Here is a 23049-nt window from a genome sequence, read left to right as displayed (position 1 = left end):
TAGGCTTTCAGCAGAAAACAAAACACTCCACACTTCCCTTCGCTTCTTAGGGTGGAGTAGGTCCTCATTACTGGTGACGTCTTACATGCAGTGCCATGTATAATACAATTTTTTTGTTGTGTCTATGTGTTTGTCAGTGGGTTCGACCTTAAAAGAGTACAGTAGTTCTATGTTTACATGGGATTTAGTAAACCTACAGCTCCTCCAATGCCACCTATGCCACAGTGCCTTAATGCAATCACCTTAATGCAATCATTGCTACAATGATCCCTCTTATCAATTATCAACTACTAAAGGAGCCGGTTATAGCAAAATACTAATGAGGGGTAGAGTCAAAGGTTCTTCTTTCTAAATTTTTGACTAAGTCTACATTTATTTTATTACTTGATGTAGAAATCCAAGTTTGAAAAACTGTTCTCCTCTTAAAAATGTATACTGAGCACATTCAAAGATAAGGCTGCAGTTTCAGAGATGTCAGTTCACCCATGTCATGCACTACATGTAGGTACATTTACAGGAACGTTAATGTTTTAGCTGATACAACCATGGGCCCAAAACACTAGCTCTGTATTTAAAACAACTGATAAGTATTCCAGACAAACAGGAATATCAACTTAGACTGCACTATGAAAAGAAGAGAAAGTTAAAAGAGGAAAGAACATTGTAAACAGGTAGTTTGTCATGATTAAATCCAAGCTGTTGACACTGTGTATACAATGTTATTAAAAACAAATAATTTTAGCAGGGCATGTATTAATTTGTCAAGTCCATTAGAATTAAGGGGCAGACAGGCTATTATCATAATAAACTGAGGAAAATTTCAGAGGAACGATTAGTCTAGTTAATTTGAACTTCTCTGAAATTCTTCCAATTATCTTCTAGACAGATCATAAATATACCATCCTTTCTTATTATTTTGTTTTTATTGTAGAGTAATAAGCAATAAACTATTCAACCCTTAATTCAACTTTTAGGGCGGCTGTGAGTATTAGAGTAATAGTAATTACTGTATTCTGAATTTATACAATAGGCAAAAATTGCTACATTTTCATGTGAAAGTACTGGTCCTATTCAAAATGCATAAAAACCCTTTTCTAGTTTTATGATCTCTCAAAATCAGAATTTCAGAGTTGAAAACATACAGTTACGGAAATGTCCAAATTGTACTGCCTTTATATAACAAGACATCACAGATTCTAAAACACACCTGGGCTGATCATGCATTACTGAATGATGATATCACTTCAGACCATAAAGGAAGCACTAAGAATGGCTCTCCATATGACTTTGAAGGACAGACAGCACCAGGCTCAGATCAAGATGAGTAGCTGGAGCCTGGCACAAATGGAAATCTGTCAGTCTCCTTAATACAACTCTCTCTGAGTACTTTTCTTTCATCCTGGCTGCCACAGAACAAGCCTTCCCCACTAAGGCACTAAGGCACTTTGTTCTGAAAGCCTCATCTGTAAAAGGGCTTTGGATATGGAAAAGTTATGCTCTGTGTCAACTGATGTAGCTGGTTCTTCAACAAGGAGCTGAGGTGTACTTTTTTTTTGCTTATGCAAGAATTTATGCAGCTGGGTACTATATGTCCTCCAATAGTATGATTCACTCTATTCTCAGCCTAATCTTCCACAGTGTGTGGCAGTATAGTATGTCACATGAAAGCAGTGCTTCAACCAAGTGAACTCTTGACTGACTAGCCTGACTGGTTCAACATATATCTGAGGTTGAGTGCACAACAAAAAAACACAACTGCTCCTCTTTCTCACTAACTCAAGAGCTCCGTAATACCATATATCTCTCCAACATCTACTTGCAATCACCTCGTCCCCTCCAAATTCACATTATAAAAACAAAAGCGATTGCCGTGATAGGATTAGTTTTAGCTTCCTGGGATGATTGAGATAATGGTAAAGATGTAGTTAAGGAGTGATCTTCCTTTCAACAGGGAAAATTGTCAGCTTTTCCCCCACCCAGATTCATTTTGTGAAAATCCTTAAAAAGTACATAGTGCATCAAATTAAATATAGAGGATTACATCCATTCTGAGCATCAGAAGAAACTTATCACTGGCCAGTGTTGTAGTGCAGTGGTTGTGAATTGGTTGTGGAGGGTTGTGAATTCAAAGCCCAGGTGAGACATTGCTGTTATGAATGGCTCCAATAAAATGCCCAGCTGTGTAGAAAATGGGTCCAAATGTAAACTGCTTTGTAAGTAGCCAAAAAAAAGTTTTATTGTAGCAGGTTCACCAACATTTTATTGAACCCATATAATATTCATTATGATGATTAACATTTTTCCTTAACTGAACTGGTCAATGGGTGGTCATTTTACTGTGAACTATAAAATACTTTACATCATTTGCAGATGGTGTCTTCTGTCATCCTAGATCACTCCACAAATGTTCAATGGGGCTCAGGTCTGGCAAGTACAGCATCAACAGCCTAACTTGTCATAAGAGGGCCAAAATAAGGAAGGTCAGGAAATGAGGTCCCAGTACTTCAACATATAACAGTAAGTCAGGTTCCCCTCAATCACTACAAGATGAGTTCTGTAATACCTAGACACTCTGGCCCAGACCACAATTACACCAAAACCTTAAATCTAAAAACTAAAAATGGCTCTTTTTTTCAGAAAACAAAAAAGTGATCATTTCCTTTTTTTTTTCTTAGCACACAAGCTCAAGAAACGATACTTAATAATCATACGAAGGACTTTTGGACCGTTTCCCTTTCTTGGTGTTTTTCCTAAGCCTCAGAGTTCAGATTTAGCCCGACAATGGTTGTGTAATGGGGTGGCATGAGAGATTAAGCAACCAGGCCAAATGTCTCTGGACCGCTTGCTCATCAAACTGGCTGCCACTGTCTCTTGGAAACTCCCAGACATATCGTTCTACCACATGAAAACTAGAATAGTACTTCACTGCTAAGCCTCCTAACATGGTTGATACCCTTATACCAATACACATTACCCAAACATGATACGTATTGAAATATTAGCTGTGGCCTTGCCACCTTTAGTATAATTTCTAATGTCATTTCACACAACAATCAATAAAAAGGATGAGCCCTTCATAGTGCAAGTCTGAATAAAACCATGAAAAAGGACTGATAATCTATGTGTCAAAGCACGTCATGCAAAAACTACTGGTGTCTGAAGCTTGTGTGCATCTTTCTTAATTTATTGCAACCCTGGCAGAATGTATAAACAGCAAAAAAAAACAGTGCTGCTGTGATTAAAGAAACTGGAAAGTTAAAAAGTTTAAATATAGTATATAAAAGAGACTTTGGGAAGTGTATATATGGAGAGGATGTAATGTTGCATGTATGTTCTCAGACACCACATCTTAACTTAGAAGAAGTATTGCATCACCTAAGCTCATGTTCCTCAAATTTGTGTCATCATCTTCTCATAAAAGACATTCCACTCACTGTCAAGAATCACACTAAGCAGAGCTGACTGCACGCCATGTCTGACAAAACCAAACTGGAGTCAGCATATTAGAATAGCCCAGAGGGAATGCTTTCTTTATGATACTAAGGTCTGTCATGTATTGTAGATGTAACTCCTGGGCTACGTGTCAGTTGAGAAAGCACATCTCCACAGGGTGATGGGCCAGGGCGTGGTGATTTAAAGTCCTGTCACAACCCACGCCGCCCAACCCTACACACCTGTATACCGATCAGACACAGTGCCATGTCTCACCCCCAGTCTAAAATGAACTGTAGTGTTGGATTTCACAGTTCACACCATCACCATCTTGAGTCACTGTACGAGGAAGCAAAACGACTGGTAGTTGATAAATTACTTCCTCCGCTTTAAAACTGAATTAAGAGTACGCGTCTCATTATAGCCCCACATTTTGTAATGACTCCATGGTGCTGTGGCCTTGGGCATGGAGACAGAAAAAGACATCTTCCACTTTTTTGCCTGCAGTCTCATCCAAGGATGATAACAGCAGATGTTCAGTATTACAAATCAGTAAGTGGGCACAGTTCATACTGTTAACAATAGATCCCGCATGTGTCTAAACTGCTAAGCAAATTCCTTAACAGGCTCCATCCCACACAGTCTACAATGCCCTGCCAGTGGGAGCAGCAGGCAGAACAGAATGTTAATCTGTACTTCTACAAACTGCACAAGAGCATGTCCTCTCTCTATGCTATCTCCCAGATACTCCTCCTGTGCCTTCTTATCTGACTTACCTGTTGACATGGGTAACTTGGTGAATGTGGTTGTACAATAAAGGCATGGCCTTCCCAACTGAATTACTAAGAACTATGCACAAACAGAGAATAGTCTTACTCATATAACACGTATAACCCAGGACTATTTATCACAAAATTGAAAAGGTGGAAAAAAAAGAAAATGGTCAATGGAAAATTCAATAATGTTTGTTTAAGGAGATACTGTATATAAGCGGAAAGATTTTTGTTTAGTTTTCAAAGGCATACCAGGAAATAGGGAGGTGAAAAAGAATAGTTGTGGTTTTTACCATGTCTTTCAAATGAAATCGAGGCCATCCATGGCTTTATTGACTTGTCCAGGGTATATAAGTCGATAAGAGAGCAGGATATCCCACAGCCACTCAGAGGAAATGAAAAACCAGGCACAGGGGAAGTAAAACACTGAACAGCAATTACTTTTTTTTTCAGGATAGCACTTAGGACTCTAGACAAACAAAGGGCTCCCAAGGAGCTCATATCGACCTTGAGAAAGAAGACAGAAAGCATGTGAGGAAGAGTCTTTGTCTTAATGCAACTGGCAGCTGATGTTCACTACTCCTGTGTTTCAAAGTGCCAACCGCCTTTTCACTCTCCAGATGTACCTGTGTATTTTAAATTAGGTGGATGCTGAAACCTTAGCTCTGAACCCGGTTATATGCCATTAATGGAGCATCATCTACTATAAGTTGAGAATTTTGTCTCATTTTGTCTTATTTATATTGTAAGCTTTCTTAGGTCTTATAAGTATCTCACCTTTACTATCAAGAGTATATTTCGCATGTAGCCCTATTATCCAAATCATGAGTTTTCAGGGTTACACAAAATGAAGTTAATCCTGAAGTCTAAACCAATAATATGACAACAAGTGCTGCTTTTTAAATACATAGCTTGTGGCATATGACAAAGAGCAGTGAAGAGCACATCCGCATCAACAGTTTTGTGGTTGGTGTAGCTGTGAAATGCGAGTCCTTGTTCAAATCTGGCAACACATTTAAGTTTCAAGTTGTTCTCTAATATGTGATAGTACTGTACCTCCCATATTTTTAATTAAAATATTCTGGGATTAGGCTTTCATTTGCTCCGCCTCTTAGAAATGAATTCCATTCGAATTCTTTGAAATGCCAAGAAAGGGGGTCGTGCTACTCTAATCGGTAAATACACTTGTCTGAGCACAATTTCAGAATCATTGGATACTAAGCACAATGCATTCTGAAGAATATTCAAAGGTAGAACTAATTGTAAGTCTCTTGTAGCATCATCTGGGGCATTTTCAGAAGGATAATACACTAGGATTAGTATAGGTATATACTCTAGGATTTCTGACATTGTTCAGCAGTCTTATAAATGTTCAGTGGTCTTCATAAATGCTGATAATAAAGCTGTGCCCATTCATCTGTTTCATATAATGGAAAAGTTTATTGTATTTTATTGTGGAATCTAGCTTCATTCCCTACAATAAACATTTGTAAGCACAGAAGATATCTTCAACTAATATAAAATTACATTAAATAAAAAAACAGATGAAAAATTACATGTAATAATTATCGGTCTAGGTTTATCATTAGGAAACACCAATAGACATTTAAGATTCAAGCAGCAGCAAAAACATTTTAGGGAAAAATGACCCCAAAGTAATCTAAATCTCTGGAGAAACAGTTACCCCCTTTCTGGCAAGAAATTCTACCATCTGTGTATGCCACTTAACTTTGACATTTAATCATTATTTTTTTTGCACAAACCTACCCATAACTTTTGTGAAGTAACAAAAAACTCAGAACTTGTTTAATGAATGCTACAAGATTTAAATAGAATTATACAAAGAAATCTTATTTTCGAGCTTTGTGAATAAAATAAAGGCATCTTTATAAGAGCTGCTTAAAAAACCTCATAATACAATACAAATAATTGGAAACTTTTGTTTCCTGATAAGCTGTGAAGGACAATGAAGAGCTAGGCTTATTTGGAAACCTTCTCTACCAAGCCTGTCTTTGCAATCATGCCTGAAGTCACAGCACAGTCCACACTGCCCAGGACTGCAGATAGCAATGAACTAAAAGGTTCTAAAACACTTTTCAATATGCAAAATCCAAAGGTTTTAACACATAATGCAAAGTAGGGACTATTCCAATCTCATCTGACACACAGATAAAAAAAAAAAGAGGCCAAGAGTGCAAGTCCTTTTGACAAATAGCATGAATGAATCAAATGCAGAATTTCAGAACAATCTGTATATTAATGACAAGAAGCGACTCACGAGGATTCTTACAATTGGGATGATTGCTGCTTTATTATGCAGCTAGTTTGCTTTAGTCCTGTGGCTTGCTGGCTGGATGAGAGAGGCTGTCACCTACTGCCGAGAGCTGTGATAGAGCTCACCTCGCTGGCATCCCACAGCTGCCTTCCACAGCCTGAGCAAGTGTGGCAGAAGGAGCACAGAAACATCCCTGTGGCATCTGATGCTGCTGCTGCTGCTGCTGGACGGTCTCCTCCTCATCCGGCTCTCCCTCTCCGCCTGGCACTGCCAGCCTTCCCAGCGTCCCCTCGGGGCACCGGGCACAGACGGTTTTGCTGGAGCCGCTGTCTTCCCCAGAGCTGTGCGCAGCGGCTCCAGCTCTAGAGCTCAGCCTCACGCACACAGACAAGCGGGGCCCCCCGAGTCTGCCCACACCACACCGGCCAAACTGTCTGGCCTCCCCACATCACTGCCCGAGCTCACTATCTAAACGAGTGCAGTGAGGATGGGGCCCCTGATGCTGCACAGCTCCAGGTTTCAGAGAACTAACATGCTCCCCTAACCATTTCCACCTGCTGTCTTCCCTCCTGTACACTCCAGAGTAACACACGCAGATATCTTCCCTTACATGCCTCACATTCTTAAATCTATCTTTGTCTTCTTGCTGGTGTATTTAAAAGAAAACCAATGCACTCACATACATAGCTATACTGTATATCTGCATGTGGTGTATAGGCTATGCAGGTAAGTACAATTTATACTTATAGTATGTATATATATGATGCATCCACTTGTATATGGTGTTGGTTTTAAGTGGATGTATATTGGCTTTAGTGTTTTATAGTATAGAGTGTTTGTGTTTTGAAAGATATTCTCCAAGAGTGTACTGACTAATGTTTTTTCTTCTTCTGGAAGGTGCAATAAAAATAAGTTAACCGGCTGGATAACAGGAAAGATAAGAAACTGGACAGAGGACACATGCTGCCAGAAATGTATTGTGATTGCTTTCATTTAAAAAATGAAATGTAATACTGTACATAAATGTGATTGTTTCGATTTCTGTGATTTACTTAAATGCAAAATATATATCCCCATATATAAAGCAAGGGAAAGAGACTGTGGGTGTAAAATCAAGCAGTAACTTCACCTTCTACAGGAGTTGGTTAAAGGAGAACAGGCTTTGTTAAATGACAGCATGTACAGAACTTCAGTGCCAGTGAGCTTTTTACTCTTTTATGTTGCTGCTCTCATCTCTCACACCCTCTCCATCTGACTCATTGCTAGAAAGCCCTGCTTGTGGACAAATAAACCCCACTGAACAGTGTGATGTGTGAAGAAATGTTCTTTTCTTGAGCAGTTAACCTTGTCATCACACTGTCCTGCAGTAGCATCAGCTTTCGCTGACATTATAATAAACCTATTTGAAGTTATGTAAAACAGTTCCCACATAATTTAGAAGAATGCTCTACACAGATTATAAAGATTAACTCACAACAAACAGTGTTTGTTGAGGCCCAATCCTTTTTAGTGTTTGCTGGATTAAGAACGGGTGCTGCATTAGCTCACCATTCCTCCTAATGTGGGTAGTGCCTTGTCTCAGCAAGATAAAGTAACCAGCTTTTGTTCCTGCTTTTTTAGTGAAAAACAATAATTATGCAATTGGAAGGCAGCAAGCACTACAGTAGATAAGCAACGGCTTTAGCTTGAACCAGACCTTTAGTGACCAGTAACGAATAAACAAAAGCAATGCCATTATTTTCCACATTTAAGTACAAATGATCCTACCCAACCCCTCTTATACAGCCCACCGAAGAAACAACAATCTAGTTATTTAGAAATTCTAAGTCCGATCAGAGGATGTTTTTAATCCTCCGTTTACTTAAAACATTAACACTACAAAGATCTACTATGTTACGTGACTTGCATACCTCTTGAGGTACGTTAATGCTACAAAAGTTCCTGAGCAGTAAATACTTGACATTTTGCAAGCAAATGCTACAAGGGTTTTGATTTTCAGAATCTAGCCTTTTAATCATCAAAACACATAATTATTAAAAAATGTAAGAGCCTGTCACCTTATACATGAAATTCATTTCTCTGTATGCTAGTTTTCTTTGGGCATTTTTGAAATGAGATTTTTCCATTAACAGACTGGTGGTGTTTGATTACAACATATTAAATAAAATAAAGATCCATTCAATGGTCACTGATTTTTACTGTATCTGCTCAGGTGCAGGTGAACATATAGTAGACTAGCAAACAAAGTTTCATCCAGCTACGTTGGCTACTGAATGATAAAATTTGTGCAATACCGTGTGGGATCTCAAAATATACAAATGTACTTTTTACTCTTACCTTGAATGTACAACACTCACATTTCTTTGCTTGTGGGAAAATTAGGCAAACTCGGAAAAACCTGTCTGTAAATTAACAAAAGATTCACTTCACAGTTTTTTACATTCACTAATGACAAGATAATATAATAATATTACACTTGGTCTTGTTTCATCACCCATAAAACAACAAAAACTTATTACATAATGTACTGGTCCTAACTATTCCTGAACATAATTACTTTCACAACCATAGCAACAACTCAAGCAACCATTATGTGAAGACAATGTAAAAAAAAACACAGGTAAATAAATCACAGACACTAACAAAACTTCTCAAATGCTCCACAGATTATGATGTTGATAATTTTATAAAGTAAAGCATTTGCATCGCAGTTCTAAGACACAGAAATGCCAATTGTTTCAAAGTTGTTAATGATTGACAAATAACAAGAAAATAAAAAATGCTTGAAAGTATACCAGTTTTACTGTGTTAGGATGATAAGTTTTTGTGTTGATTTCCGTCTGAAATAAACATCACTTCTCTTCCAATTAAAAAGCTAAGGTAAACAAAAAGAGGGCCCTCATTTTGACACGTTCAGAGCAAACATCCATAGCAAATGAGGGTTTTGGCTCACTTTAATGACAAAAGGTCTGCGCCACACTGTTTTATTTGCCAAGCTGTCTTTTGAAATGGCTGAGACAAACATCACAGTAAGGTCAAATTAAGCTGCCCTAATATTTACACAAAAGCCCTGTTTTGATGAAAATCTCCTTTTTTTCCCTCTCTCACAACAATACCATCCATTCAACATTTATGGACAATTACATAACACCGCATGGAACCAGCCATGCAGTTATGTGCATACATCATGCCAGACTCTCACAGTGAGACCAAATCTGCCAGGGACGCTTTTGTTCTGTAGTCCAAGAGAAACCCAGGAAATGAGGCTGCTGTGTCTCCTTCTGAAGAAAACACAGTAACCTCTTCACTGCCACGTTTTTTCTGTACTAACATCCAAACATCTCTGCAGCCTTCACTTTACTATAAACTGAAAATCCATTAGGATATTGTCTAAAGCCATTCTGCTGTAGTGCTCTGAGAGAAATTACTTTTCAAAATCAATACCTAAAGCCAGTTTGCGGAATGTTGCTTCTAGCTTTTAAGATGTCCTGTTTAGGCATAAATTAATCTTAATGCAATATCACTCGTATCCCATAGATATTAATAAGCCTGTGGAGAACCCCACTTAAGAAGGAAAAGAAAACAAAACTACCAAAAAAAAAGAATAAATATACATTTCAAACCGAACACATCAATATTCATTTTTATTAGCTGTGAAACGCCACATTTTTATTGCTGCTGTTCTTGGTGTGAAAGCCCAATAAATTAGGTCTGAATCCATCTAAAGTTAATTTCATTTTCACAGAGCTATTTCACAATCTCTATAAACTCCTGCAGACCGTGCACAAAAGGAACTGACAAGTAAAAATCAGACTTTTATGATGTATTAACAGCAGCCAGTAACATACTGTAGTGTCTTATGTTCATACTAAGAGGAACCACAACAGTCATTTTTACTTACTTTGCTTTCTTCACTTTTTAAAAGTCCTAAGAGAAATTTGATTTTCAATTTTCTGAGTTAATGTTTTTAGACTAAAACCAAAAAACAAATATTATAGTTTGTTTATATATTATAGGCCACATTATAGTTTGACACCCCTAAACACTGAAAATGTCACCTCTCTGATACCTTGCTGCCTGCTTAGTAGAACACTAAATATAAAAGAAGGTACATTAATGCTGAGGTCATATGAAACAGTCAGCATTACCAGACTTAGAATGACCTCCATGAGAAGAGATGGCTGTCCTAAGTCTCCATCTACTGAGCCTTCCTTTCTTAGTCCTTCAGATCAAACATCCCAGGTCCTGAGGAAGTGCTGTGTGAATCGTTCCCTAAAAGGGGCAATGAGCAAAGGTTTTGCCCATCAGGTAACCACAAGCCATCTTGCTCTGATGCTTTTGGAAGCTGGCATCATGCAGCAGGCAGATCCAAAGAGCCAAGAGGAAGCCTTCTTGGTATCGATTTAAAAGGCACGGAAATCTGGAACACTGACAGCGTCTTCAGAAATCAGCTCCAGGGAAGTCTTCTCTCAAATTCTGGCAGATTAGTCTTGGAGCTAACAGTGAAGTTTCTGGGCATGGATTGCCACAGATTGGCGAGACTGTACAAAACCGAGATGAAAAGCACAGACAGGACTTGACAACAGACTGGCTATTCAAGGAGATACTGGAGTTGCTCTCTCTGCATGTAGCGAAAATGCCAATAAACAATAAGAACTTAAAAACTGCGAGAGAGTCTGCGTATGGACGCGCATGCCCTGAGTCTCTATCCTCTTGCTGGCTCTAATCTAATTATTTGCACTTTTGCTCCTGTGAAAGGGTTGGTGGTTTCCTTGCTGCTGGTATTAAAAACTGCTGAGATCCGCTGTTGCCTTCTGCGATAATAAATTTGAAAAAAAAAAACAAGTGTGTAAAGAAGGACTGCTCAGAAAGCGCATGGGTTTTCATGGAGCTTAAAGCCCTCTTGGGATTAGACAGTCATATGACTTTACCAACAAGAGCGTGTTACTTTTTCTCTCTGAGTGCTGCTCAGAACCAATTAGCACCGAAGCGAGGCAGGGCTGTTGAGCTGAGTTTATAGGGTGCTTCCACTGCCAAAAGTGCTGCATAACTTGGAGAAAAAAAAAGATGAATTAATGAGGGACAGCAGCAGAGGAGAGAGGAAGCAGGGGCAAGCTGAATGAAAAGACAGCTTACATAAGACTGTTTTTGGGGAATGAGGTGGAAGTTGTAAGGAAATGGTTGTACCCGTGACCCATGGTTTACAATTTACAGTATGAGCTTTTATTTTCAATAAACTAAAGTTAGTTTAAACTCAAGTTTTCCTTTGAAGTCCACATGAGCCCAGTCCTGGAAAGAGGGGGAGATTACTACATTACTGTGACACCAGCTCTCTATAACAAAATGTGTGCATACGGGGTGTTCAGGTTCATAGTATTTAAAAAAAAGCTATTGGATTTGTGGAAATAAACGGCACTCAAAAAGTTAAAGAAAACCGGAGACAGCACAATAGAATGTTTTGTTCTTAAAAGAAGAGATGTGTGAAATGCTTTCTTCCATATAATTCCTTAAAGAAATTGAGAAGGACAGGCCACCCCTTTGACCTTGTTTCTATTTGGACCTTTAACGTAGTGGGAGTACTCCCAGCTCACTGGCTAACTGTTCAGCTTTAGTGTTTTGTAATCAGAATAAAGTGCAAGGCTAAAAATTCTGCACAGAGGCCAGTTAGAAAGCTGTTGTCTTTAAACCAACACCTGGCTAATCTCATTCCTTTGTTTCTTTCTCATCTTTAGTGGCTTCAGTCAGAGGCTGGGTCTGAAAGCTGAGGTGGCAGACAGGGATAAAGCTCATTAAACTCAGCAGGTCAGTCCCAATCCCAAACCCCCATCCCAATGGACAACACTTCATCAGCAAGACGCTTAAAAACCTGCACCAGCCCCTAGAGTGCGAAACAGAGAAAGCTAGCAATGCACTTCACTGGTCACATCAGGCAACTGAGAAAGAGAGCTATCAGCAACAAAACCAAACCACTGATTTCTTTTTTCATTAATCCTATAAAACAAAGCAGACTGTCACTTGTCATTAAGAAATATATATGTGACAAGGTGAACAACAACAATAAGACAATCTTAGAGTTATCTGTGCCTTAACATCAGATCCTACTTCCTTCCTATTAAAGGAAATCCCACATCAGCTTGAGAATAGTTACACCTTTTCTTTAAGGGCACTGATTTCCTTGTGTAATGCAGCAGGTCAAGAGATCACTCCTCATTTCTTTTCTGAAGCCCAAATAGACAAAGGGACATTGAGTGGCATTTACCTTGTGGTTCTGTACAAAGAACAGTGTTACTAAAGCTTTCACTCCACTTCAGACTATAAACTGAAAGAAGTAATACTACCCTTAATAAACAACAAGGTTACTAACAGAATCTGAAAGTACAGATATCTTTTGGAATGTTCTGCTTAAACAGTGAGGAAGCACTGGGAACCCCCAGGAGTGCAGATGAACGACATACTGTAATACCCCTAGCAGCTACCAAGAGCTTACAGGCTCTGCAGCCTGTCACTACACTATTTTTGGAGAAACAAGTACAACCACTATCTGCTGGAATTTCAAAGATTCTTGGCACGTTCATAAGCATGAAAAAAAAAGCACTGAAAGGTGCTTTCTCACCCTTGGAATATGAAAAGGTATCACATGTTTACCTGTAAAAAGTTCACACAAATAACTTATTCATGTTGAATACAGCCATTAAAATAGGTCATCTTTATCTCTAAAGGACTGTAAAATATGTATGGTTATACCAAAGGTACGTTATTTGGTTCAATGTAAAATGTTTAATTTTGTAAATATTTTGTTCTGACTGTGGGTCCATATACTCATACCTGTTGGATAAAAATAGGCATCTAACACAAGAGAACTGTATAGTCTAGACTACATATGAAATCAAGTCACAACAGCATCTACAGTACGTTTTAGAATTGTCTAAATAAATCTACACATGTTGTTAATCTTATGTGGACACTTCTGTTTGAAGTATGATGTGTTTTGATTTCCTCCATGTGCTCTTTTCGCCCTTTTTTTACAGAGACAGCAGCATGCTTACAGTTTAAAAAAGCCTCAGAAACACACTGAACTCCAAGACATAGCTTGGTTTGTGACAGTAATCAAAGTGGTCATTTAAAACATTTCTTCAATAAATCTAAGGACATGGATTCATTTTAAATCTAAAAGGGCAGATATGAGTGGATTTACAATGTGAAGACAAATACTTAAACTTTCTATTGCACATATGCAGAGAGCCATTAAAGACACATGAAATGCTATTTGCTCCAATACTCATTTGTTGTGCCTGTGTTCCTGTCAGTACTGTACTGTATGTTACTGCCGCTCAGTCCACAGTAAAATGAAACAACTGCTGAAACGCATTAAATTGATTTATAAAACTGGCATGGTGGAGCACAGCTGAGATGAACTTTGATATCCCACCTTAGAGACATTAGAGACGCAGGGGTTTATGGGCTTAGTTCCCAATACACAGAAACTGCTGACAAGTACTCTTCATCAAACTAATAGTGGGAGCTCAAAGAGATTGACAACATTACACAAGCAGAGGGGTCAAAGGACGAACAAGTCTAGAATGGTGTGATTTGGAAGAAAGCCTATCCGTGGATGACAGTTGGAACTCACAGAATTAGTTTTGCATGAATGGCCTGAAATCAGGGAAGGTTCCTGGGAGTTCACTGCCCTGTCAGGAACAAACGGCATTTGTTTAAAACAGTGGTATTATGTGAAAGGGTGTCCGTGTGCAGGTGCAGGCGATTTTACTGCAGTAAAGTACCACAGTTTCTTATATTATCTGATTTGGAATAAGGTTTCCCTAGACAGTACGAGACAAAGTCTTCACTTCCAACGGCAGAATGCAGTATGAAGATGCAGTTCAATCAAACCTTAAACACACAGGTTTTTCAGCAATGGGTTTCCAGCCAAATGATCAACACATTCTTATATACGTTTCTTTTTAAAAGGCTCCAAAAAGTCCTATACCGCAGACTGTGAGGTTGTACGCTCAAATTAAGTTGTGTTATTCACCAGAATATACTGTAACACATGGCAGCAAACAGAATCTATCTCCTTCTTTTCAGTGTAAAAATGAAAATGTAATCTCTGGTGAAATAAAGGATGACACAGCAGAAAGCTCTCCAAATGCTACAGCAAAACTAAGGCTCAGTCTGTTAAGAAGGCACACCAAGTTTATACACAGAAATTCACAGGCTATTTATAAAGATTTCTCCTTTGATGGCAAATACGTTTTTAACATCAACATCCCAAATGTGAAATAAAAAATGCCTCTGCAACAGTCTTAAAAATTACAGTCACTGTAGAACAGCAGTACATTCTCAGTGAACTGTTCATCTGTAGTCCTAAACTGCTGTTTAAACAGACACATTACATATGCCAAGCTTTTATTCTAAGATGTCTATTTATACTGTTTTTGAATTACCACAGTATCTTTTATCTCTTGGAAAGTTCTTTCATTTGTCCATGTTAATAATCCTGGCTACCTCATGGCAAGGAAAGATAACAATGGTGATTGAACAGCACTTGGTATATTATTGAAATCGCAACAGAGAAAAGGAGCCGCGGTTTAAGTCTTACAAGAATATATGTTAACATCATCTTGTTTCATTTTAGCTAAGAGCTAACAGGGTCCAGTACAAAAATTCAGATTCCACTCACTTAGCCATACAGGAAAGAAGGCAGAGAAAGCCGAGCTAGCTTTTTATTTTGAATGCTGCCCAGTGGTATTTTCTGAATGGCTGTTCTGAACTGGGTCAGCCCTGGATCAGTTCCAGTTAGGAGCTGCTGCCACAGGACTATTGTGGGGGCTGTGCCCTCGTTTACTCGCGGTAGCACCATACTGCTTGGTTTCCAAAGCACTCGTCTTGCATCAGACTGGGTGGCACACATGACTTAAAAAAAAAAAAAAAAAAACACGAGGTGGGTTTTGCTCTTAAACTGGAAAAATGGATTAACATGACTTCTCAATACAAGTCTATGTGTGAATGGTGATGTCTGGGGGGCACAGCGGCTGCCTCATTCTCTTACTCTGAAAGAAACCTTGTGTCTTGAAGCCAAAACCTCAACCAGTCCCACAAAGAGATCCTGCTCCCCCAGTGCCTGAAAGCCACCATAAGAGGTAGATGTGCACTTAAGCAAAAAGGCTTTGAAAGCTGTCTTGTAAAAGATTCGTTTGCCTTTCTTTACTTATACACAGCTGACCACTCCTGTGTCTTAGTGTTCATACACACACTTTTTTTTAACAATATACTTTTTTTCGCCAAACATGATTAGGAAAATGAAAAAATGCCTTTCTATCAGTGGCACTGCAAAACATCATATGACATGAGTCACATTATGTCACCGACTCTGGTCTTGACCTCTGACTTTTGAGAAGGCAAGCTTTGCATCAGGCACCCCCTTAACCTCAGACCACAGTAGTCTTTGATGTAATCTGGCTTGCAGCTATGCTTATATGGTAGTTAGAGCAAGAGACAAAGAATATTTTTTTGATTTTCTAACTGATACAGAAACAACAGAACACAAAAAGAACAGGAAATGTATTTCACTGTTTCGTTCTGTTTCTGAAAACATTTTTAATAGTGCACAAAAAGAACTGATGATCTTCAAAATAATGTACACTTGATGGAATAGTACAGAAGATTTATTTTTAAACAGGGTTTCAGGTGTAAGTGCTATAATGCACATCATCATATTCAGTTCTATACATATTTTTTCCAAATTTATTTACCAGACTCTTACACAACTCATATGAGGGTTAAAAGTATCGTAGACTAATGCCTTTTTACATGACCTGCAGTAACCCAATCACTTATGCTTTCCCATAAGTCTATACTGACACGCCATTACTGTAAACCATGACAAACCTAGATTTGGTGTGCAAAGTTAATTATATGCAGATTTGCCATCACATGTTTCACCAAGTACTGATGAACGAGGCTCTTGAAGACATGCACTCAAACCTCTGTCATCCTTTCCAGTTCAAACTCTAAGCATAGCTATTAGTATAGACTGTCAGTGGTGTGGACAGCAAGCCTTTGAAGTATCAAGCATGCAAGATGAATTGTAAATTGACATACATTTGTGAAAGCAGTCAAACAGGTCGAGCTTTCCTGGACCTTTTTCATCATCTGTATTATGTGTCTAGACAGTTTTCCGCATGCTTCATAGCACTTCATTAACAGGAGGTGGAATAGGTTTGTCAATAATACAAGCAAAAGAAATGTTTTTTAACACCTGTGACGTGAAAAAAACAAAATTAAAGAAAATTGGATGTGCTGGTATTTCAGTCTTTTTAGTTCTGTTCTGTTGCATAATTTCAGGTATTTGTAAGTTCATTTTGTTTCATACCCAAAAAATACTGCTTTATTATTAGGCCTGTTTACCATAACATAGAGTAGATATATAATACATATCATACTAAGATTACAGTATATTCTATCCAATTAATTGCATTTGACAATTAATCTTAATGATTCATTTATTTTAACAATGAATCATATATCAACAGCTTATGAACATGAAAAGGAACAACACATTTTAGTTCAGGGATTTAGAATTTCTTTAACTTTTATTTCACACATTTTATTTTACCAAACTAGTTGTGACTACCATGGAAAGTCACACATTAATAATTACAGAGAAAATGCTTATTCAAGACACCTTTTAATAAAGTGTGACCGTTGGGTATGGTCCGGCTGTGAATATTGCCTTAGAAAATTTACAATTCATCGCTTTCACACTTGAACGAGTCAAACAGCCAGCCTGAGTCACAGAAAACATCGGCACACACATTGAAATGAAACTGAAATAGGCAAAAAAAACTTCAGCTCTGTAATGTTCGTTTTTAAAAAAGGGGTAAAGTGCCCATAAGTTCTGCTCTTTAAGTGCTGTGTGCGTTTCTTTCGCAAGGGGACATTTGGACTTTTCTGTGAGATTCTAGAAAGCACGGGCATGGTTTGTTCCTCAGAGTCTAGCACAATACAGGAGGTCTAGAGAAAGAAACTGTAAAGTTTGCAGGCTGCCCAACGGACAGAGACAGCTGAAGTGAAAGGCTGCCTTCTTATCAGGTGATCTAGTAAAGGGAAGGAAATGACGAGCAGCAAACGATTATCTTCACTGTAGTTTAATTACACCATGTTCAAATCACAATCTGCATGGGACCTCTGAAAGCACCATGACAAAATATGCCAGCAACACTGTTGGTGTTGTGAATGAGAGTCCAAGTATTATGTTGAGAAGGGAAAGCAAACTGCACTGCACCATGGAACCACAAGGTGTCCCTCCTCCTCACTTTTCATTCTACTGTGAGTAGAGTTCCCTACTGCTGCCTGCTTCTCTTTCTCATGCACAGCAGGTTACTGTATCTTAGTCACAATACAAAACGTAAAGCAAAAGTTAAATCCAAATGTATTTTTTTTTAAAACTTTGTCATTTTCTCCTAACATTTTTTCAGCCACTGAGCTCTGGGATATCATTCTGTAGCTCATCTGTGTTTAAACAACTCTCAGCTGTGAACAGAAACAAATTGAAAGAGAACCGAGTGCTGCCGCATCTGTTATTAGTATGGCTTCTCAGCCGAAGGTGAACACAAACAGCCACTGTAATGTCAACTTTTGAACTTAAAGATTCACAAGGTATAACTGAAGTGTAATAGTTTTTTAATGTAAATGAAACTTAATATGTAAATTAGTGACGTAATGTCCCATTACTTTTGATTACAGCACCAACATAAATATCACAGTGTGTTAAAATTTTAGAACAATAAATATTTCACAATACCTGCAGTATCTGTAGCTCATACAAAATACAGTTCACACTGAGGTTAGAGCACAGCTTTTCAAAGTCTGAAGATCCCCCTGAGGCTCTTGGTTTTCTTTCCGGCTAAACTCACTGTCATAAGCCTTAATTTGCGTAACCAGACTATTTTATAATTAATTTTCATCTGAACACACTTCAGAAATCCTTTTAAGCACACTGTTGCTTCAATTAAGGTGTCAATTAGATAACTGAGAGCTGAGGTGGAATGAACCAACAACCACTAGGGCCCAAAAGGACCAGAGATTAAAACTGCTCATTAAGGGAAAAAGCACATGTGACAATGCTGTCAGTAATTCAATACAATTTAATACCAATGGAGTGGTTTCACAGAGCCCGTAATCACATCAACTCAAGTCACCAACTTCTTTTTTTATACTAAATTTCACATCTGGTAGACTGTACGAGGACTTTAATTGTTCTCATCTTCTAACAAATCTTAGTATTTCTTTATAAAGAATCACACAGCTGGATCAATTACTGTGGTAGCTTTGTATCACTCAGTGGTGATTAAATGGTGCCCAACTCATAGCATTTTAAGCAAAATACATTAGTATTAGTAGTTGTCAAAGTATACAAGAGACACATGCTCTGTAAGCAGTACAGCGCCTCCATTTTAATGCCTTCACAACAACAGCACACCCCACAGGGTATAATAACACCGTCTCGCAGCTCGGCAGCATTTCATTATCATAAATAACAAATGACTGCTTTGCAGAGGCCTGCACTGAGCAGCCACTGGTGTAAAGCACATAACAAATGACAAAGCTGAAGAAATCTGGTTGCAGATTTGGTAACGCAACTGACAAAACGAAGAAACTTAAAGAGCCTGATAAGAATACTAAAAGCCATACTGGACATCAAACTGCAAAACAAACATAGAGAGGGGCAAGGTGTATGCAGTGTTTCAGAAAGCTCTACAGACCAAGGCCACTACTCTTATCTTTCGTCTGCCACACTGGACATGACGAAGAGTTGCTGTCGCCTCCAGGCCAGGACCTCTTAAGACCAGGCGGCTTTTTTAAAGCCATCAACCCAGCACACAGACAGATGCTGCTCTTAGTAGGGAAGGAAAATTCCATCGTGGAGTTTGTGCCCACTGGGTTCAGACCCAGACAAGCTGGCTACTCCCCAGCAGTTCCTGTTCACCCTGAGACGTGACAAGAGGCCAAAAACAAGCCGGGCTGTTGCAGACTTTCCAGTGCAGGCGAGGAGACAGGAGTGGGAAAACATTTTGAAATTTAAAGATGGTGCTGTGAATGTACCAGGAGACCTTTGATGAAAGCTGCTTTTTTTATAATGGTTTCCATGCATCTTTCTCTGAACATAAAGTCTGAATGCGTTTTTGGCAAAAAAAAAGTTTCTTTTGCTTTCTTTCCCATTTGTCAAATATTATGTTTAGAAATGCTGTTTTACTATGGACCAGTACACTCATTCCACTATGGTTTTCTGTATCTTGCTACACGATGTACGATGAGCCCTGCCAAAGAAACATTAAAGATCTTATTCAGCAAAGGCCTCCACACTCCTTGGCACAGATGCTTACTGTGAAGCTAACTGTGAATAAATAACCCCCCCCACCAATATCCCCACAACAGGACCCAGACACCCGAAACTCCCCACGGTGGAGCTGTCCAAGGTGCTGGCTGTTCAAGTGTCACAGAAAGCAGTCATCAAGTAGACTCCAAAGACCTTGAAAATTCCATAACACAGAAAAAAACACAGACTGCACTGCCCTTGTCAAATTCCCTCCTCCAGTCTATTCAGTGTGACAGGGCTCTTCCCTCCCTGTCTTCTTCTCCAAATCATCAGTCTGATCTTCCTAGTCAGCTTCTAGGAGGCATTTACTGTACTAACCAGTCTTCTATTGGCCATTTGTTTCATAAAGAACAAATACACTACACTGATATTCGCCTAGATATAGAACATTAAACATGGTGTCTACTACATCAAAGCAAAGTTTTATATTACAGAAGAAAAACTAAAACTGAGATAAGACAACCAGACAAATGTACTACATTGATTGTCACTTTCAGTGGAAAAAGACGCATCAATACAATCAAGCAGCTAACTTAAGAGCACTATTTGAAGCTAATCATCCTTAAAGGCTGACAATACATACTGCAGTTTTGCATATACTGTAGCAGCAAGAGAAATAGGTGTGTTTAATAGAAAAGCAGAAAGCCTAATCACAGAGCAGATAAAAAGAAAGTCTCAATTAAGTAATTAAGCCGTGTGTTCTGACTGAATTTTCCGAGAAGCCTCGTCCTTTCCCAGAGAGACTAGGTAGTACTGTAACTCTGTTCCTGCTGGATAAGCAGGTTATTTTGGCTTTTGCCAACTGGCAAAAGATTTTTTTTTCATGACACTGTTCAAGACTGGGCAGAGACCTGGAAAAAGTACAAAGTATGTTAAATTTAATGTACACAAGTGCAAAGCAATACATGAAAGCAATAAAAAACATACTCTAGAAATGTCAGATAGGAGACACTAAAATACAAAACTCAATCTAAAGGGGTTTATGTTGGCTCATTGCGTCTAATCTGGACAATTTGGAGCAGCAATCAAAAACATCAGCAGAATACAATGTTATACTGTATAATTTTAAAATAGTAAAGTCTAAAACAAAGGAGATAATGTTAGACTTATACAGTACACAGTCAGATCTTTTTGGACAACTGGTCACCACACTATTAAAATGAAATCACTGCTCCTGAAAGAGCCTGAAGAGTTATTACATAGAAAGACAGGTATGGTTCCTCGTGCTAAAACAAGCTCACTGTGAGTTATCCTTGTATAGAGACATATATAGAATTATATAGACAATATAGAATTGTATGCATTCTGTCAATATTCTACATAAAAAAAACAGAAACATGTCCCCATCTCTCATAGAGCATTCAATAGACCTATCCATTTTTCTCAGGTTCTCATGAGACAATTCACAAAAAAATGAATATTCACAGCTTTGTTAATAAGACATTAATAAGACACTTGTGAACACAAAACTCTATAACAAAGCAAGTTTAAAACTTTTAAAAAAAGTTTAAAAAGTGGATGTTAAAATATTCTTTTTCAGCAAGGACAGAATAAATTAACTTTTTTACAGACCTTCAAGGCAAGCTCAAAATGAGCCAAGACAATTGACATCTGAGTCAAGAGAGGACGGTCTCCACACAAATAGTAACTATCTTGCCTTTGTAATGAACCTCCAGGCTTGCACTGAAACAGTGAAAGGCTATTTATATATTATCTGCATTATAACTCTTTATGAACATTTGAGAAGTAAGCTGTGTTGATAAAGTTGCTTTCTGTCAGTGACTACCACATCTGAAAATGGTATTATAGAAGAATGCTCAAGAAAGAACCATGCTGTGTAGTAATTAGAGTAACATAGAAACATAAAAGGGGAAAATAAGTTTTAAAAGCCTCTAAAACTGCCCATACTGCAGTTCTCCGTTTTAGTGCTATAAAGCTACAATCCATAACTCTGACAGAAATATGTGAGACATACTATATATTTAATTGTAGCAGTAGGTCACTATCCAACTCTTAGCTTAGCTTTTGCCTTTATAGATGTATATGTTTAAAAAAGCCTTAAAAATCAGATCTTATATTGACACAAAGAGAACCTCAAAACTGAATTTCTTTTTTCATGTTCTTGTGAAAAGACAAATATTTAATACAATACAATCCAACAGCAGAATACAAATTTGAAGTTCACAAACAACTGTGAAGAGATATATTAATATACTAAATACAGAAAAATAAATCCAGGTCTTTATTGCCTTAAATTCATTCACTGAAAGTCACATGCTGTTAAAATATCTTGAAGAACTGAGGCCTAGGAAAACTATCACTATCAAGAAAAAGGAAAACAACTTGCTTGTAAAGACTGGCTCATTAAGTGCTAAATGAAGCATACCAGCGATGTAATTTAAAGCTACAGGTTAACCATAAACGTACTGTATCACCAGATGAACTTTCCATTCCTGAGGCAGGAGACTCCCGAGCATATTTTATTATTTCTTCAGTGCAGAATCGGCTGTTTGTCAGGAGTGTGTGGGGTGTTTTGACGGATTTGGCCTACCAGGGAGACAGAAACTCCTGTCAAGGAGTATGGGTTGTAATGTGAAACAGAGGGCAGCCTATCTAGGGAGACTACACAGCTTCATCTCTTAAGATTTTGCATTGCTCGGTTCACACACTGAATGTCAGCTCCAGCTCTCTTAGTAACAGTAAAGATGTTTGTCTGCATTTTCTGTCTTAAGTAACCAGAGAAGATGTTACTCCAGGGAAGAGGTCTACCAAGAGCCTTCACCCCATCTAACTATTTACGACAGGCACGATGTTTCAGAGTAGCAGCACGTGCTGGTAATGTGAATCAAAAGCACCCAGGTAGAACACCATCCACTTGCACAAATGACAGCACTGTGCCTGGGGAAAGAGACTGAGAAGATGATTCTATCACTTTTGAGAGAAAGAAAAATTCAAATATCGAGGCAGTGTGTCATTTGTTAGTCCCATCTAGAGCCTCCAGTTTCTGCATCCTGCAAAACTCCATCGCTACATGTTATTTTTGGCAACACTGAAGACAGGAACAATTCGACAAAAGTAACGCAACACAAAATAAAATTGGGATTAATTGGCCAGTGCTCTATTAAACCTCTTGCACATCCCTGCAGAGCTTGCAGTGTGTCAAAAGAGGAATGACCTGAAGAATGGACAAG

The 23049-nt window shown here is 38.4% G+C and overlaps 1 protein-coding gene across 12 annotated transcripts in view; it reads right to left on the bottom strand.

Annotated features, from left to right (window-relative positions):
* tmcc1a (transmembrane and coiled-coil domain family 1a) overlaps positions 1-23049 on the bottom strand; it is a 109581-nt gene that overhangs the window by 22053 nt on the left and 64479 nt on the right. The window contains exon 1 of one of the 12 annotated variants that reach the window (XM_088636516.1): positions 10629-11409. The exons of the other annotated variants lie outside the window; for them this stretch is intronic. Coding sequence (XP_088492642.1) covers positions 10629-10649 — 21 coding nt within the window. The 5' untranslated portion in view covers positions 10650-11409. Of the gene's footprint in view, positions 1-10628; positions 11410-23049 lie in introns of those variants that run through there. 12 annotated transcript variants of the gene reach the window in all.

Source organism: Lepisosteus platostomus, chromosome 6, assembly GCF_059453375.1.
Source record: "Lepisosteus platostomus isolate fLepPlt1 chromosome 6, fLepPlt1.hap1, whole genome shotgun sequence".
NCBI lineage: Eukaryota > Metazoa > Chordata > Actinopteri > Semionotiformes > Lepisosteidae > Lepisosteus > Lepisosteus platostomus.
This window is presented reverse-complemented; position numbering and strand designations above follow the sequence as displayed.